Here is an 18,668-nt window from a genome sequence, read left to right as displayed (position 1 = left end):
AATGATTATTCACCACAAACACTTGTTCATTTAACTTGAAATAATGACAGAACCATTTGCTGTTCAAAGCCATTTTTATTAAGACAGCGGATACACGTGCATTACGCCATTTTTGCAAAAAGCTCTCTTATTTCAACATTGCTATCAGCAAGTACAACTGAAACCAGTTTTCAGAGGTGGGAAGTCACTAAGTACATTAAGTATTGCACGTTAAGATACTTGTACTTCAATTGAGTATTTCCATTGTATCCTACTTCAAAACATATATTATTATGAAATGGGTCGATCTGCATAATGAGTACTTTTACTTTTGTACTTTAAGTATATTTTGATGCTTATACTTTTCTAGTTTTATTTGAGTAACATTTTGAATACAGGACTTTTACTTGTAAGAGAAGTTATCAGCATTTATATTGATAATCTATTAGTTATTTTTAAGAAGAAAACAAGCTACTTGATGACATGGTTTGAATGTTTAAAGACCAACAATTACCATTATTAAGAAAACAATCAACAGCTAAATGAATAATAAAATCATCATGAGTTGCAGCAGAAAGGCCTCCAGTCCACACACTTCCTCCTTCCTCAGAGTCCACTGTTGACCGATTGAAATCCTATTTGAAAAGAAAAAAAACATGATTTGATTATCAAATGTGAATCTGTTGAGTGTACAATATTCCCAGTCAACTCTGAGCCTCCTTTATTTTTCGAGTTAATATTATAACACTCAGATTAGAGATTTTGTGATATTTTACAGACCTACCTCTTTTTTTGTAGCACTAAAAAAAAAAGGAAAAAAAGCAATTTCAAAAGAGAAATGTGACTTATTACATTTACAAACATTATACATTGTTATCCTTTGAATTTTGTAGAATAGACTTTACTTGGAATATGTAAGACCTAAAATATATTCAATGACTCGTGCAGAAACTCGATTTGATGTAATTCAGTCTCAATGATTATTGAAAGTTGTGTGATTATTGAACATATTGAGTCAGACTTACATGATAGGAGATCCCCAGCGCTGCCAACACGATCAAAAAGACTGAAAAATAAAAACACATATAGCTGTCATGTTGAATCATCATGTCAGGCCAGCTTATCAATAACCATATTCAATTGACCTTCAGTGCTATTGTTACATACATACCAAAGCTACAAATCAATCCAAGATGTGCATTCACAGTTGAATGTTCACCTAAAGAAAAGAGGAAGTAATTCAACTGTTAATAACCGAACAGAAATAATTTAAATCAAAAGTAAAATACATCTTTGTTTGTTGTTGTTACCTATCTTAACCTATGCTGCCTATATCGGTAATAAAAAATACTGTTTCATTCAAAACTGAAAGTTATAATCTCCATTATGGTATAGGATTTGATGCAGGACTGGGTATTAATGTAACTAAAAACTGGTGTGTATTATCCGTCAAGGGGTGAGCCACTTTAAAGAATAACAAACATAGACTGCCTCGGCTAACTTCGTAGAAATACGCTTAATGAAATAAGACATTACACAACATGCAGTTTAGCCATAACAATAATACATTTACATGTAGTGCTTTGATTAAATACATACCAGAGCTAGAAATCAATCCACGACGTGTGCTGTCATGCACATTTGGATGTGGTGAGACATTAGACAATGAGACACTTGGTTGTGAGGTTGGGCCAGGGGGCTGCAGCTTTACACCTAAAGAAAAGAAAGTCATTTAACTGCTAATGACCAAACAGCAATCGTTTGGCTCAAAAGTCAAATACAAAACTGATTAGACAAGACACGATGCAAGAGAATAGTTGGCTAATTAAGTTAGCTAAATAATTACCTGGCACAAACTTTATGTTCTGTTGTTTTAAAAAATCTTAAATTATATATTTTTCAATGTGTATTGTGCAGTTTTTGCAAAATGTAATATTGTTATTTCAATGCTGTTGGAACATTATTATTAATATTATGCAGACCCAATGCTTAAAAAACCTATAGAGGGAGCTCAGTGTGAAACTAGATGTTTAGGAAAACAGCAGAGATCATGTTTAATACAATTATCTATACGTACATTTTAAGGAGAAGGTGCCAATGTACTGTGCATTGCTTCCTTCCAGGTCTATTTCTCCAATGTGCTCTGAGCAGAAGATGTTGATGGAAGAAGAAGACAGGTCCAGGCACACAGTACAGTTATCACCAGGTGGAGAGATTTCAGAGCATCTTGGAAACTTTGTATCGTCTCCTTGGTAAATCTCTTTGGGATTAAGGTAAACCCGGGAATCATATATGTTCTTCAATTTACTGCATCCGTCCTTGTCCTTGCAGGTATAGCATTTGCCTGCGGTGGGGTGAATGTCTCTACATTTACAATCTTGATCTGCTGAAGAATGAGCCCCATGTCAGAGAGTATCAAATATGAGTTTAAAACACTGTGCATTAAAGCAGTTCTCAATGTTCATTCAAATACAAAATATTTCGGTTCATATTCAATGCAATCAAACCTAATTAAAGAAATACATTTAGGAGTGCTCTGCACATAGTGTTACATTACTAAATCCACTTTCAACACGTACCAGAAGAGCCGTCAGAGACACCAATCACAAGTAGTAACAAGGGAAAAACACTGGAACACTGGAAAAAAACAGAGGAAAAAATGTAGTTTTCCTCATCAAATGGTTGTATTACAGTTCATAAATTAATACATATTATACCTGAGACACATAACAATTATACACTCAGTGGCCACTTTATTAGAAACACTACATGCAACACAAAACAAAATACACTGCCATAAAGTCTTCTTGTCTAATAAATCACTTAAGCTCTATTTATAAAGGACCATTCAAACAAATAAAATGCACTTTAGAGTCCATCCATCCATCTTCTCCCGCTTATCCGTGGTCGGGTCGCGGGGGTGGCAGTTCCAGCAGAGAGCCCCAAACTTTAGAGTGCTTGGGACAATTGAGTATGTTAAGAGTAATACATTTTTAAAGTGTGTTGTATTGTGTTTACAAGAGGAGTTAATTCGATTATATGTGTTAGTATTGTGTTCAGAGTTAGTGGATGTGTTGTAATGCATTGTATTACATTATAAGCGTAGATGTTTTCTATATTCTTACCCTCTTGTCTAAGTGAATAGAGAGGACAGTAAACGTTTGAAACATTTCTTAATAAACGTATAATTGAAGTAACACATTCCTGACAATACCTAAACCTAAAACCCAAACCTTACGAGGTCTTTGTAATGAATTTATGGAATAGCTGTTGTTTTTAACTGTAATATTTGAATAGGTGTAGGTTTCGCATTTTACAGTATGTGCCTATGTATTTACGTAATGATAAGAGTAATGATGAGAAATGCATGATATCCAATTCATTCAATAAAAACTATCAGAGGAAATAAAAAAATGCTTTGTACAGGCGCAATAAAGTAGCCACTGAGTGTGTAATAAAACACTGCATATACATGTGCACATTATTCTCTACAATTAAAATAACTAAAATTGAAATATATTTTCAAGAAATGCATTTTTAATCATATAAAATTAATACAAATGTAAATGTAATTACCTTTCCAGTGCTTTGGAGCAGTTCTTCCCTTGCTTCTCCCTTCTCTGCCGACCAGTGTTTGACCTTTTGGTGTTTCAGGGATTTCCCCAGAGTCCATCTTAGTGCAGCTTTCATCTCCTTCTACCTCTGCATGCTCCTCTGTAATGGCTGTCTTGCCGGATACGATCTTGACAGCTTCCTCTTCTGCGATGTTGTCTGTCACAGCTTGGGTGGGCGGTTTTTTGAACTCCTCTTCAGCAAACACAGTGTGTTTTTGGACCAGTAGCATACTCAGACACTGAGGTGTGCGACCACGGGACAACTGTGCTTCTTTCCTCCTTAGGAATTGGTTTCACACAGCTGCCCTTATCTGCTACAGGCAGAGGCGCACTTCCATTGTTATGATCAATGAACGTGTGCTTCATGTTGGAGGAGAGGCCATCATCACTGTATTGAAAAGGGAAATGAATCAAACAAATGATGATATATAATGAATCTCTGGGATGGTGAAAACCCGAATTTCGGCCCCCGGTCTGTGTAACACAAATAGAGGAATCGACAATAAAGGTGACTTTGACTTTGACTTAGTGTAGGGAAGTACATTTACCCAAGTATTGAACTTGAGTACTTTTTGGACATAGTTGTACTTTACTTGAGTATTTCCATTTAATACTACTTTATACTTCTACTCCATCACTCACAGTTACTATATATGCTGATATGGTATAAAGCAATGCTGTACTACTAGTCTACCCAGTATTAAATGCTGTTACATGTATAAAAACAGGATAACATGATACCCATAATAATATGATACTGTGAAAAGATCCATTCACAAGTCATTTAACTGTTTAAGTACATTTAGCTGATAATACTTCTGTACTTTTTATCATTCTGAAATGGGTCAGTGTGCAGAATTAGTTCTTTTACTTTGCTTTTACTTATTGTGGAATATTTTAAGACCAAAATAATTGTACTTTTACTTGGGTTAAGGTTCTGAGAACTTATTAACAGTATATATATATATATATATATATATATATGATTTTAGGTTATATATATAATATATATAACCTGAAATCATGAAAACATGATATTCAGATTCAAAATATTTACCAATAAGATCTACATTTTCCAAAGTCTCTGTACACTTTAAAGTCAATATAAATCAGAAACGCACAGTATTACTTCAAAAGTACAAACGCATACTCATGCACACAGGCCATAAGACTGCTAAACGCATGAGCTTGCACCATTTGTATTGTTTTGTTTTATGTCCTATATATATGTATGTTGCATTGTTGGAGGAGCCTGGGACTTGTTGTTTAATGCATATCTACACTGTAGCTGTGAATATGACAATATAGCCCTTTGAACCTTTTAACATGTTGCACTCATAATGTTAATAACAAGGTTGAGGTCAGGAATTGAAAGAAAAGTCTCATACCCGCTCTCCTGGGTGTGTAGGCCCTGGCCACCTACAAGTGTGAAACATAAAAACAGTTACTTATAATAGTTATCACTTACAAAACTGATAAGATGCAAATTAAAAAGTCATACACACACAAATGATAGCATTGTTGTTGATAAAACCACATAACAGGAACTTCCTGCGTAGGAATTGTATTACTGAGTCACAATTGCTTATGTTGTTTTTCTAAAATTGTAACTAGCAACATTTCAGATTAACAAATATGAACACAATCATTTCTGTGGTCACTGAAGTTAACAAAACTTGTGATTTGTTTAAAAACGACATTAGCTTCGTCCTTAGAGTGCACAGGCCGGTTTGCATGCTCGAATGAATGACTCTTGCAGCAGGCCTTAACACTCAGCACATAAAAAAGCTTGTCTTTCCCACCAAATGCATTTAAATGATATAATTAAAATAAAGAAACTTACTTTGCAGCTGAGGTTGGAGAAAATCATTGGTTGGTTTGGTCATGGTTTTGTTTTTTAAAATGATCAACAGAGGCTAAGATGTTCCTTGGTAGTGACACAAGGTAGAATGGCCAGCACCAGGAAATGCTCATGGATTCCCGTAAACGTCACCATTAATTTGTACATGATCTCCATCTGGTGGAAACAACATATCATTATCTCTATTGAAGTACACCCCACTGCCTGATGCAGCATGTTTACCCCGGGCAAAAGTGTGTTTGTAATGTTTCTTTAACCTTCTCTTAAATGTCCTAATCCACCTGTTTGACAGCATTTACTGGTATTTCGGGGGCTCTTATTCCTCAGAGGACAGTGGATTTGTACAAATAAGATATTCTTTAAGAACCATCAAAATACATTTAGCTATAGATTAACATGTGCAACCAATCAGATTCAGAAGTGAAAGAAAGATCCATCCTATTTCTGTTCATGGACATGTGAACATGACCTACTTCTCAGGGTTTTTTTACACAAATATTCATTGCAGTTTAAAGTCAACCGTGTCCCAATTTCACTGAAGAAGCATCAAGTAAATTAAACTAGCATGATAAACCCTACACTGCAATGTTTCTGTGGTTATCACTTTGTGTGTTTCTTGTTTTGCACTATAGACAAAGAAATACATTTAAATGAATAAAAAAATGCTGATTCCAGTATGAAAAGTGCTGATTCCCAGTGAAATTCTAAACCAAAGAAAAACAGCAACATATTGTTTAAAACAACTCACACTTACATTCAATAAAGCCACACTTTTTTTTAAAGATCCTATTATCACTGCAATAACAAAAATAGCCTAGAGTACTAATACTATATGTCTGATGTAAATATTAAAAAGCAAAAGTCATACAATAGTATTGAGAGGCTTATGTATTTAGATATAAGAACTAACTAACTAAGAAGTTAAAGATGAAAACGAGAACTTGAAGTGAATTGAAGACGTATTTTAAGGACTGTGTGACGACCTGGACAGCAGCTTTTTGATGTGCTGAGACATTGCCATTTAAACATGAGTCTTTGAACGGGGCCTCGGTTACATTTCTCATCTGGAAACTGACTGAGGCTGCGGCCACACGAGGACGAAAACGGCTAAACGCATAGGATTAACGCAAACGCAATCACAAACAGCTTCCGTCCACACGCAATAGTTATCCGGATAGTGTCTGTCCACACGAGACCGCTCCGTTTAGCTCCAACCGCTGGAGAAGCTGCAGTACATATGCAGGAGCCTGTATGTGGCGCTGTAACTTCCTCCACAAAAGCAGCAAAGAAGCATGGTTGTCATGGTTGCCTTTCTGTTTATTCTCCGCGGTGGGGGCCGAGGGAACCGGGCAGCGTTTTTCGCCAGTCAACGTGTATTAAGGTTTAAATCTTCCGGACAAAATTATAAAAGTGTCGGTCAAAGGTCTTCTTTGTTATTTATTGAGCTTTAAAACAAATGAATAACGACTCTATATATTATAATAATAAAATACACGGGGCCTCTCTTTTTCCTCCTTCTCTTCGGTCAGCGTCAGTGTCTGTCTCATGCAGCAGCTGATCCAGTAATGAGTGACCCGGCCGACAGTAAAAAATAAACATATTTATAACTAGTTTAGGGAGTTTGAGAGGTAATTAAAATAGCTAAGGGCGATGATCTGCCTTGAAGTGTGTGTTTTGCTGCAGCGGGAGGAGCTGCAGGTGAGCAGAGCTGCGTGTCTCCGTCCTGTCAGATTAGACTTCACTCGCGTTTAGGTCCATATCGAGAGAAAGATAAATAATCTGAATTCAGGGTGCAGTTTACTTTGACGCGGGGGTGAGCAGCAGAGGTGGGGAGAGGCGGGGCTATTGCCTCATCATTATTGCTGTAGATGTTGCACAAACAACTGTAACATGGTCAATAGCGTCCGGAGCACGATAGCAACTCTGCGATCCGCCATTGTTGTTGTTGTTGTTGGTGGCGAAACACTTCAGCAATGGCGCGGGGTAAGCGGAGGTGAGCAGAAGAGGTGGAGCTATTGCGCAATCACTATCAGTGATCTGAAAATGTTCGGATAGGGCGTACACACGGAGCCGTTTGACCCCCCAGAGAGTTGCGTATGCCTTTCTATCCACCTTGGGACCCGTTATCGTTTCCTCAGTCGTTTAGTGCCGTATTCGGTCATCCTCGTGTGGCCGAACGGTCTATATGACACTAAACAGTAACGCAAACGACCGAATTCGTCCTCGTGTGGCCGCAGCCTAATACTGCCTGCCAATCACAGTAGCATACATTTACTGTTTGCTTAATGTCAGCTGGTTGAACAAAAGGGCGTGTTTAACTTCAACTGGGTGTTGAGCTAATACAACTTTTGATGAAAAAACAACAACACCCACGTGCTTCATATAACGAAAGATGAATGAAAAATTGGAGGAGAAATCTCAATAAATTAATAATTAAAAAATGAACCGATTTTGCTCTGACCATGTGAGAGTCACTGCACAGACCAAGACAGCACAAACACAGCCTTTAACATCCTTTCACAATCCTTCTGATATGCAGTCCAATCTGATAGTTTTGGGAGACATGAACATCAGTAGGATGTGTCTTCTGGATACCAAGCATATCAGTGCAACACTTATGATGAATAAAATGACATTTTGTAGAATCAACACAGCACACCTGCAGTTAGTGCTAGTCCTGTTTCTCTAATGGGGATTTGATTTGAATATCTGTTAATGCTAAAAATGCAACTTGAATTTGATTTGCCTTGAAAAAAAATGTTTATATAAAAACAGAAAATATAATATTTGTGGTGCTCAAAGTTTTGTGGCTGCGTCTATTCTTTTTAGGAATGCTCCGATCGCCAATTTTGGGGCCGATCGCCTGAATCAGTATTGCCGATACCGATCACCGATCCGATCGAGTGGGCCCTATGGGGATCTTCCATTTAATGATGGATGTACTCAGTTAATGGGGCTCATTCACTGGCGCTTCCACAAAGAACAACCAACATAATTATTACATTCAAATTAAGTACATTATTCAAGTTGACATTAACTTTGGATAATAACACGGGAGAAATGAGCGGAAGCGCTCTCTTTTCCTCTCTCTCCCTCTCTTTCTCTCCTGACAGCCTGTCAGTATCGTCTCATGCAGCTCACTGATCCAGCAATGAGTGACCCGACTAGTTTAGCTTGTTCCAGAGGTAGATAAAATAGATACGTGTGTTAGGTCTAACCAGAGCCATTTAATAGAAGAGTTACGACATCTCCGTTCACTCCAATGGACCACTTTTTTACAGCAATGGCGGATCGTGGAGCCTCTCAATCGTTCCCCGGAAGTTAGCGCCAAGGCTGGCAGAGCTGTGGAGTTTCTGCATAATAGACCGTTCGTGACGGACTTTTAAAGGTAAGAAGAAGTTTAAAGATGTATATTGCGGATATTATCAGTACATCTGATTCAAATGAACATGTGTATTAAAGGATGTCAGTGGATTATCCCTAAATTAGTAGATTTAGGGAACGTTTACAGATAACAGATTAAGCTAGCATACCGAAGCAAGTTAGCAACACACGTTGAACAGCCTTTTAATTGTAAATTCCGTTCTCTCTATGTCATTTCGTCCAACATGTTGAATTAGAGAAGAGGGGCTTCTAAACGGGATTGTATGCGGGGGTGGAGGGAGTTAAATATTAGATAAATATAACTTTGGTGTGTGTAAGAGTGAGTGTTTTTAGCAGAGCCATATTGTGTCCTTGTGATTCTGTTGATTATTACCTGTCTGTATAATGTTGCAGCCCAGCTGATTCTGGATTGATGGCAAAGGGAGAGGGACTTAAGTGAGAGTGAAAACACAAAGTACGTTTAATACTACTGTTTTATATAAGTAAACACGTTATCTCCCCAAGGCAATAGGTGTGCTATATAGGTGTGTATAACCCTTTCTCCTGTCTGTTACTCCCTCTTTCAGCACAAGAACCAGAGGGGGGTTCAATGGAGCCTGAATACCTGCACTGAGACCCTCACCCTGCACCCTGAGTCTCAACTCTCAGTGTTTTTCAAGCCTTTCCCTGTTTTTTTGTATTAAACAAAACATTAAGCTTTCCCAATGGTGTGGTTTTCCTTTTGTGAAAAAGTGCAAGTGCAGTGTTTGTATATAAATCACATATTTTGTTGCTGTTGGTCGTGAAATTGCTCCTGCTGACTTGAGCCAGCCATTTTTTCCTCCGCTCTGTGTCAGTGGGGAAGCCGTACATTCGTACTCCTTTCTCTGAGCGATTTGAGCATCCCCAGGCAGCACAGCAAACCATGGTGGCGACTAGGAGGCAGCACAGCAAACCAGGACAACACGGAGGAAAAGGCACCGACAAACTGCATGATATGCTATTCAATGTTTATTGAATTCCATGTATTTGCAATGGATGTTCCTAAAACAACACATTTAACATCATCATCATCATATCCTGTCGGTCTCCTGTCCTTTCTGAAAGCCATAAAGACGACATTAGTCATTTAGATAACTTGTGTCCTCAATTACCAGGGGATTACTGAAACTACCATGAATTTAAGAAAATGGTAGAAATGAATCCAATCTGAATTTTAAAGCATTACTTTAGATCCCCTCCCTCTAAATGTATCAATAAACATTAGAAAGTGATCCTCCTGACTACCATACAAGTTTAAGAAGATAATATTGGTTTGAAAGAATTCAAAGCTATAAATAAACAGCAACAGGCTCTTTAACCAAGGCACTGTTAGTAACATGTAAACTAGTTGTTCACACTAATCCTAATATTATCACTTAATATTAGCAAATTCGATTTTATTTTTGAAAACATATTGATGTAAATACATACACATATCGATTTGTTGTATAAATATTGCAAATCAAAACCTTTATTCACTAATAATTACCAAAAATCGTAGTTCTATCTCCTGTTATCAATGCATTCACATTGCCCGCCATGAACTTCCGGGGAACGATCCCTCGTCTACATGAACCACGTGACGATAACCGTTTTTGGATTTCCGGTGTCGTAACTCTTCTATTAAATAGCTCTGGGTCTAACTAAGTGTGTGTTTTGCTCCGCCCACCGGTCCGTCACGGCGGGTGGAGCTGCAGGATTTCTGCTTCACACATTTGACTTCTCGCGATCGGCATTTTAAGAGAGCACCGATCGAGAGTGAGTATCGGCCGATATCGATCGGCGGCCGATCGATCGGAGCATCCCTAATTATTTTCAAGTAGACCTATTAATTGCAATATTTTAAATGATAAAGTGCTCACATTAGATTACATTTATTTATTGCGTGAGAACATTAGTGAGTTAAATTAGTTAATAAGTAATCTGACCCATGCTCTGTGTCCTTATAGGCCCATCATTTCATAATCTGTCCACACCTCTCACGTACAGTTTAGGCACTATACTGTAAATCTACTATATTTAATTAATCGGTGTTGCTTCCATATAACCACCAGGTGATCAGTTTGAAAAGTCCCCTTTATCGTGGCTTTGTACATGCAGCATCATCCACGCAGTCACAAGTCCTTTTGTTTATGAAAAATAATTGTATTCTCATTGTTGTACACTACATTCATATCGCATATGCCATCTCTGAGCTATTATTCAGGAATAGATGACTATGATTTCCTGGAAGGCCATGACTCAGATCGAAGGAGGTGTGGAAAAACAGGTAGGAGGGAAGCAACCCTGTTCACTCTTGTTCAGACCTGACACAGCTGCTTTCATTCCACAGCAGGAAGGATTCCCTCTTCAGTAGAAAGGTAAGCACCTTAACGGCTTTCTGTAACATATGTAAACGTCGATTTTTTACAACTTTGTTACATTTAGTAATAACCTCTTTGGTCTTTGTTACCCTTTCCGGGGTAAACGAGTCAGACCAGAGAACCTACCAGATATAAGATGTTAAGAAACATAACATAATGTACTAGTTCACTAGTCGCAGTAGGCCTACTCCCTCCGTCAGTCAGACGTCAGTCACTAAAGTATGAGTATTCATTCTAAAGGTTTTAGTTAGGAACATAAGTATGACGCATGTATGAGACACTGTGTCCGGGATAATACAAATATAAACTTTCTTGTGGACTAACCAGTTTGTCAGCTTTTTTGTATCTTCCTATTATGTAGGCTAATTCATAACCGTGGGTCTTTGCAAAATGATCAAGGACTTAAGTTGCTTTAAGTCTTTTCACTGGAGGCCCTTCTTCTGTCTTAAAAAAGATAAACGTGTATGTTTAAATTAGGTCAGACCAGGCTTAGTTGTGTTAAGTGATCTAAACCAGTGGTTCTCAACTGGTGGATCGCGACTCAATAAAACATCTTTGCTGATGTTTTGTCGAGTCTTCTGGCCAATCAGAATCACGATTGTTGCCGGATATCCCGACGGAGAATACCTTTTATGTAGAACTACTCTTCCATGGGTACAACTTCAGATAAAAATGAACACATAATGAAATATGATCCCCGGTTTGATGATTGACAGGTCGCAGAACAATGGGAGCTATCTACCCTTACCCACAAAGTAATTCACACAGACTATCTCCTCTTTGCTCTTCTCTCTGTGAGGAGCAGCAAGCTGTCAGAAAAAAGTGAAAAACAAACAATGGCATAAAATATTATTAATATGTCAGGTAGTAATAGATGTATTTATTTTCTTCTCAGAGTGTACCAAAATGCGTAGTTTATATGTTAGTATTTCTAAAAATCTCATGGGGTAGAATCCCCCCAGACCCACCTTCTGGGGTTGGGCAGGGGCGGCGGGTGCTGTAGGCTAGGGAAGGCTAAGCCTTCCCAAATATTTGTGTCACTGCATCCTCGTAAAATACAAATATAATGTATAATGTTTGTGTCTTTGACATTAGCGCTGCTATGCAGCCACCTGTGCCCTGTACTACGAAGCCAGTTCAAACCCTGGATATGTTTGAGTTATCTAAACTAACCTAACAAACGAGATCTCGATGCTGGTTCATATCAACTCGGTAAATCAAGCCAGGGCTTCTCTCACCAGCTGAGAGCGCGTTCACGTGAAAGGGGTGGGGTTAGCAACATTTGACCAATCACAAACAGGGACAAGTGTACTGACAGCGCAGCGTCATACTTCATTAATGAAAAGTAAACTAATATTAGACAAATATGAACTTTAAAGTTCATATTTGTCTTCTCTAAATACAGCAGTTTAAACTGTATTTCCTTTATCCTGTAATATGACTTGATAGATTTAAACTCCGCACACTGAGCTCTGATTTTTCAGCAGGCGGTGCTTTCACTGAGTTGATCTCATTTCTATAGACGCCGGAGGCGGGCAGCGTCAGGTAAAAAAAAGTGATTTAGCCTTCCCAAACCTGAGCCTCACGCGCCGCCTATGGGGTTGGGTTTTCGTGTGCCTTTTTATGACAGTTCATCTTTGATTCCATCATCTCATTAAACCTTATTTAAAAGCGATTTATTGACAAAGAAAAAAGTGGGTCCCGAGGCCTGACCAGTTGAGAACCACTGAAACATTGGTTAGGCAATTTTAACTCCTACTGAACTGATGGGTTAAATGCAGAGGCTACACTTACATTTGTGTACTGTGCTGGGTACATGTGTGGCGATAAAAAGTGGTTTTGATCCAAATCCAAGCACACAGTCTAACTAAACAACATTGACACTCCCTTACTGAACATTTGATCAAATTTCTTTGCCCGACTTTTGACAGGTCCATTCACGCTGAAAGATGCCTGGATGAGAACTACCAGTAGTGTTATAAATTCATTCTTTCACTTGGATACAAATCTAATATTGAATTTAATACTTTTATATTTGTAATTCTAGATTTATCTTCAAAGAAATTATCTTAAGAATCAAGATTAAGTAGTGTAAAATGGCAACATTAACCAAAAGTAGGCTATAACATTTTAGGAGAAAACTCAGTCCTTTCTATTGTAGACTGTTTTGATTTAGTTCGGTATCTCTCTTAATAACCTTAAAAATGTACCTGATATACAACGTCGATTGGAATTCAATTTATCATGAGTCGTCTGTTTGCTTGTCAAGATAACATAATCTTAACCCTTGCTGTTATTTGATCTGTTCTTGTAGTCACAACAACGAACACATAGCAAGTACGCAAAGTGATGAAGAGGAAGGTCCCAAAAATCCCAGCAACATTTACAAGAAAACCTTCATTGGCCAACAGGAACAGCGCTCACAAACAGTCTATAGAACAGCATCTAAAACATCTTCATACCAATATGTTGAACATGTTCTAAACCAAACTGCCATTAAGTGCAGAGGAGCCTTTTAATAAAGTAATATCGTATCGTATTTTCTGCTGTTTAGTCCTCTGTAATTAAATGTTTTGAGGTTGAGCATATTTATTGTCAAAATGCCCTCACAATCTACCTCCTATCTACTAGATGGCGTACTCCACCGGAACAATCGCAAAAGGCTGTTTTGGGAAGGTCTACAAGCAGAAGTACAACGATACCTGGGCTGCTATAAAGAAAGTCCCGCAACACCTCATCAGACAGCACGACCTGGAGAGAGAGAGTGAAGTGTACAAGTAAGTACACATGATTTAGTTATGTTTGCAGACTCAAAAGAAAGCCAAGCAGGATATAAAAAGAGAAAGAGAAATAAACACAAATATAATGTAAGTGTATAACTTATAATGCAATAAGTTGCAATTCTTTACTCAACTCTTATCCAATACCAAAAAAGACAAAAGTAGATTATCTTCCAACAAAATATGTGGCAAGGGTGAATCAGTCTTTTACTTCTAGGTCTCTCTTAAACACAATTACCCTCTATACGGGTACCCAGTAAGTATCTAGTTGGTTCTTAATTTGATCTTATTTGTCTTTTTCTCTGTCTCTCCATGAATTGCCACCACTGATCTGCAGGAAGGCAAATCATCCAAATATTGTGAAGCTACTGGGGAAAATAAATCTCAAAGACGGAAAATGGATTATTCCTTTAGAGTTTATCTTTGGAGAAGACTTGGAGACCACCATCTTTAAAGCATCACAGTCTAAAATACAGGTAAAGTTATCATGTCAACAAACAATAGCTTCACAATTCTTCAGAACAGCAGTTTCATTGAGGCCTGAAGGAAAATGGTGTAACCTAATATGAGAAAAGTTGATTTGACTCTAATGTGGCTCATACTTGATGCCAGTCTGGTTAAAGTTGATCTAAAATGTCTGTCTCTTGCAGTTGACTCCCTCTATCAAAGGAACTATCATCACCGGCATGTGTGAAGGGCTGTACCACCTTCACTCCAAAGATATTGTCCATCAAGACCTCAAGCCTGAAAACATCATGGTGAGTGGAGGCCTATGCAGACTGTCAGCATGCACAGGGGACATATAGTCCTGCCTGAATATGTAACTATAAGATGACATTACATTTTATTAGAGATATCCATGGAGCTTAAATAACTAATCCTAATGATTTTGCTCAATGTCTGATATTTCCTCTTGCGCCACGACGAAGTTTACATTTCCAGATTTTAATGAAACGTCTTACCAACTACTGACATGAGATTTAATACACACTTTTAAAAAACCCTCAGGATAACTTTGGTGAGCCCTTAACCTTTCATCCAGCTACATCATTAGGTCTAATGTTTAATTTGTTTAATATGACTAAATACCTGCAGCCTCAGATGGATTTAGTTTTAAATGCTCACTAAAAAAGAATACCATGCTAACAAGCTAAACTGGTGGAGCTGGTAGTATGGCTGTAGACTATCCCATGATACTTGTAATCACTGGGCAGTAGCTGAAACCGAATGACGGCCTTATTGCACGTCTATCCACTTTTAAATCTCTGTGAATTGTTTTTTAATTTTGTAAGAATATAAATTCAATAAAGTTCATGTGTCCTTCAGGTGGAGCATGACACAAACAGAGCGGTCATCATTGACCTGGGATTGGCTAAGTTCTTCCGGTATGGTCAAAACTCTGCCATAGACATGGGGAATGAGGCGTACTCTGCCCCTGAGGTTCTGCAGAGGGGCAGTCAGAGGGACCAGCGCTCAGACGTGTGGGCCATGGGTAAAATCATCGCCGAGCTCTGTGCCCGGGTCCGGCTGTACACGCCCAGCGTCTGTCCAGCTAAAATCAACGATATCCTGAAGGATCAGCCTTACTGCCATGTTGTGTGTAGGATGGTGAATCCCGACCCTACTCTGAGAGCCTCCATGGGTGGGGTCATGAGTGAGATAAAAAGGGTCGGAGGTCCAGGCATTAACCCCGTTCAAAAAGATTACCTTAAGCCAGCAACACCACACATCAGTGTCGAAAAAATGTCTCCAGCACCTGGTCACAGAGGTGCATCTCCAATGAACAGAGATCCATCTCCAGTGAACAGAGACCTATCGCCAATGAACAGAGACCCAACCCCCATGAACAGACACCAACAGCCAATGAACAGAGGCCTATCACCAATGGACAGAGACCGAACCCCCATGAACAGAAATCCATTGCCAATGAACAGAGACCTATCGCCAATGAAGAGAGACCCAAACCCAATGAACAGACACCAACAGCCAATGAACAGAGGCCTATCACCAATGAACAGAGACCCAACCCCCATGAACAGAAATCCATTACCAATTAACAGAGACCAATCGCCAATGAACAGAGACCCAAACCCAATGAACAGACACCAACAGCCAATGAACAGAGACCTATCGCCAAGGAACATACACCAACAGCCAATGAACAGAGACCTATCGCCAAGGAACATACACCAACAGCCAATGAACAGAGACCTATCGCCAATGAACAAGGCTCAAACACAGTTTAACAGAGATCCACACAACAGGGAGAAATCGCCAATGATATGGGAGCGCTCACCGAAACCAGAGTTGAAAGCTCCGCCTCCTCGAGCAGCAATGCCCCTTCCTCCTTCCCCTTATAGGACGGAGGACAAGAACAAAAACCAGGGTCTGGTCCGGACAGGCAGAACTGAGCGCACCGAAGACCTCATGAAAGGGAAGTTTTTCCAAGGTGCTGCAGATAACCTGCCCAGCAACCTGCCCACAACAGGAAGGGTGGTGATTCAGCGCTTTGAGATGAAAAACGGGGAGGTTGAAACATGGGAGCAGAAAGAGGTGGTGACTGAGGGTGGAAAAATAGTCAAGTTTGGTGATCTCAAGTTTGATAGCAAGTAAGAATAAAGGGATTTCTTATTTGGCAGATAATGTAGCTCCTATAAAAGGATTGAATGTGCTGGTTCAACGATTAGTGCAGGGTCACCTAGCTTTTGGTATCTTTTTAAGAGAGCATGTTAAATACTTTTCCAATGAGTCAACGTGTAAACTGAGGTGAAACTACAGTGGGCCCTTGTCTTTTTGCCCACATACAGACAAATATGAAATAAATGATAGGTTGAAATGGTTTTGAGGAGACAATAGGCGCGTTCACACCAAGTACTTTTCCCACAAAGGTTCCTGAGAACTCTTTAGTTCTCATGAACTAAGTACAGATCGCGTTCACACCGGAAATTAGTTCCTGGGGGTGGATTAGGCAAATGAAGCCGCTGACGTCACTTCTTCTTCTTCTTCTTCTGCTTTGGGTTTACTTGCAGCCCGCAAACAACTTCACGGCGTATACTGCCGCCCAAAATCCCCGGCCGGAAGTCCCCAGAGTTGGGGACTGGCTTCAGTAGAAGCTGCTGGGAGTCCCAGCAGCTCCACCGCTCCCATGTTTTATTTTGTGTTGCCATAAGTTAGTCTCGCTGCGTTTCTGCGCTGGGCTAATGCTAATAATGCAATGCGAGGATAATAAAATGGCGGCTTCACAAAAGTTTTTGGGAGTTTGACGGGGTGTGGTTTGTATTCCGCCCAGCCAATCAGACACAGGAACCTTTTTCTCCCACGAAAGTCCCTGCTCTCTAGTGCGGCTTTCACACCAGCGCTTTTCCCTTTCTAGCTCCGAGCGGGAGCTTTTCTGGTTCCGGTCTGTATTGAAGCGCTTGTTCGCTTTGGTTATCCTCTTACGAAACGAAATGGAAGGCATCGGACGACTTTACAAGGGACGACTTTATTTGGAACTTTACAAACATCACATGCGAAATGCAAGACTTCTTTGTGGTCTTCAGCATCTACTTCAACCCGCCTCGACGTAAGAGAGACGTAAGCGACGCCGCCTCTTAGCTCCGAAGCTCTTGCCTCTAGACCGACAATTTTTTGGAGCTGGAAGTGAACCGGATTCCGGAGCTAAGAGGCGGCGCCTCTACGGTGTGAACAGGAAAAAACTGTACTTTTCAGGCTCCAGCTCCGAGCTGGAGCTGAAAACGCGTTGGTGTGTAAGGGGCAAAGCAGGGACTGAAAAGGGGGTAAAAAAGGTTCTCTAGAACTAATTTAGGTCCTGGGAGTTTTTGGTGTGAACGCAACTAAATCATAGTTCTCAGGAACCTTTGTGGGAAAAGTACTTGGTGTGAACGCGCCTATAGAGAAAGGGCTTTGGTTCTGCTGTAACAAGTTATTCAGCCATGTTAGGAATTTGTTTGATATCTAATTTACATGGCAAGAAAATATATCTGCAAGCCCGAACAACCATCTGTGAATGTTTTATCAGTATCTGAATGCATAACACTGTGAACATGGCTCGTACATTATGTGTATGGTTTTGTATATAAATAAATCCTGATATCTCAATTTCAGAGGTGGATTCAAGGTTTTTTGTAATGAAAAGAAGCAAGAAAACTATAGTTGATCGCTGTAAACTAAAATGGTTTCTGAAATCAGAGTAAGACAACATGGGCCAGGAGCAAACTATAAAATAATACTGTTTTTTTTATTAGGTCTTAAATTGGTGACTTCTATGACTTATACAAGCTACATACTTCATTTATATGAAAATGAAAAGTTTATGATTAAACAATTTCTTGGCTGACGGAATAGGCGGAACTAACGTTATTTGTCAGTCGGACCCATTAGAGCGTAAAAACTGTAACTATAAGTATCTGAAATAAATATGTGTACCAATAACTGTATTGCACTGTTTTCTTATGCGCAATTACTTCATACTGTCCTTGTCTTTTTCGTCCTGCATTTATTGTGCCCCTCTCAGAAAATAACTGGCCCCAGTCAAATTGGTCTAGAACCGCCACTGCCTGTAGGTCATTGAGATAATGTAGGTATTATTTGACAATTTTAGCTCCTATCAGCCACTATGCGTCTATCCAGAACCAAAAGTGATGTTCTTGTGTCTTGTCTTATC

The 18,668-nt window shown here is 39.3% G+C and overlaps 2 protein-coding genes and 1 long non-coding RNA gene across 4 annotated transcripts; 2 read left to right on the top strand and 1 right to left on the bottom strand.

The window, feature by feature from the left end:
• Positions 1–74: 74 nt before the first annotated feature.
• LOC117461347 (uncharacterized) lies at positions 75–5,525 on the bottom strand. Of its 2 annotated transcripts, none has more exons than XM_034103172.2 (10): positions 5,437–5,525; positions 4,982–5,012; positions 3,556–3,981; positions 2,559–2,616; positions 2,057–2,365; positions 1,579–1,692; positions 1,151–1,198; positions 1,005–1,045; positions 764–779; positions 75–614 (listed from the first exon to the last, which is right to left on the bottom strand). In XM_034103172.2, exons 3-10 carry the CDS (start codon positions 3,667–3,669, stop codon positions 586–588), a joined length of 729 nt encoding a protein of 242 aa, XP_033959063.1. In that variant the 5' UTR covers positions 3,670–3,981; positions 4,982–5,012; positions 5,437–5,525; the 3' UTR covers positions 75–585. The 2 variants fall into 2 exon arrangements, with proteins under 2 accessions (XP_033959063.1, XP_033959064.1); XM_034103173.2 differs by having other exon boundaries at positions 2,057–2,362.
• Positions 5,526–8,745: 3,220 nt separating this feature from the next.
• LOC139435504 (uncharacterized) lies at positions 8,746–9,538 on the top strand. The gene is made up of 3 exons (XR_011644749.1): positions 8,746–8,842; positions 9,232–9,292; positions 9,405–9,538. It is a non-coding gene; the product is annotated as an uncharacterized lncRNA (long non-coding RNA).
• Positions 9,539–11,202: 1,664 nt separating this feature from the next.
• LOC117460676 (probable serine/threonine-protein kinase DDB_G0268078) lies at positions 11,203–16,615 on the top strand. The gene is made up of 5 exons (XM_034102222.1): positions 11,203–11,219; positions 13,854–13,999; positions 14,340–14,478; positions 14,653–14,760; positions 15,329–16,615. Exons 2-5 carry the CDS (start codon positions 13,854–13,856, stop codon positions 16,613–16,615), a joined length of 1,680 nt encoding a protein of 559 aa, XP_033958113.1. The 5' UTR covers positions 11,203–11,219.
• Positions 16,616–18,668: the final 2,053 nt, after the last annotated feature.

Source organism: Pseudochaenichthys georgianus, chromosome 16, assembly GCF_902827115.2.
Source record: "Pseudochaenichthys georgianus chromosome 16, fPseGeo1.2, whole genome shotgun sequence".
NCBI lineage: Eukaryota > Metazoa > Chordata > Actinopteri > Perciformes > Channichthyidae > Pseudochaenichthys > Pseudochaenichthys georgianus.
Note: the sequence above shows the minus strand (reverse complement) of the source record. Positions and strands in the feature narration are given on the sequence as shown.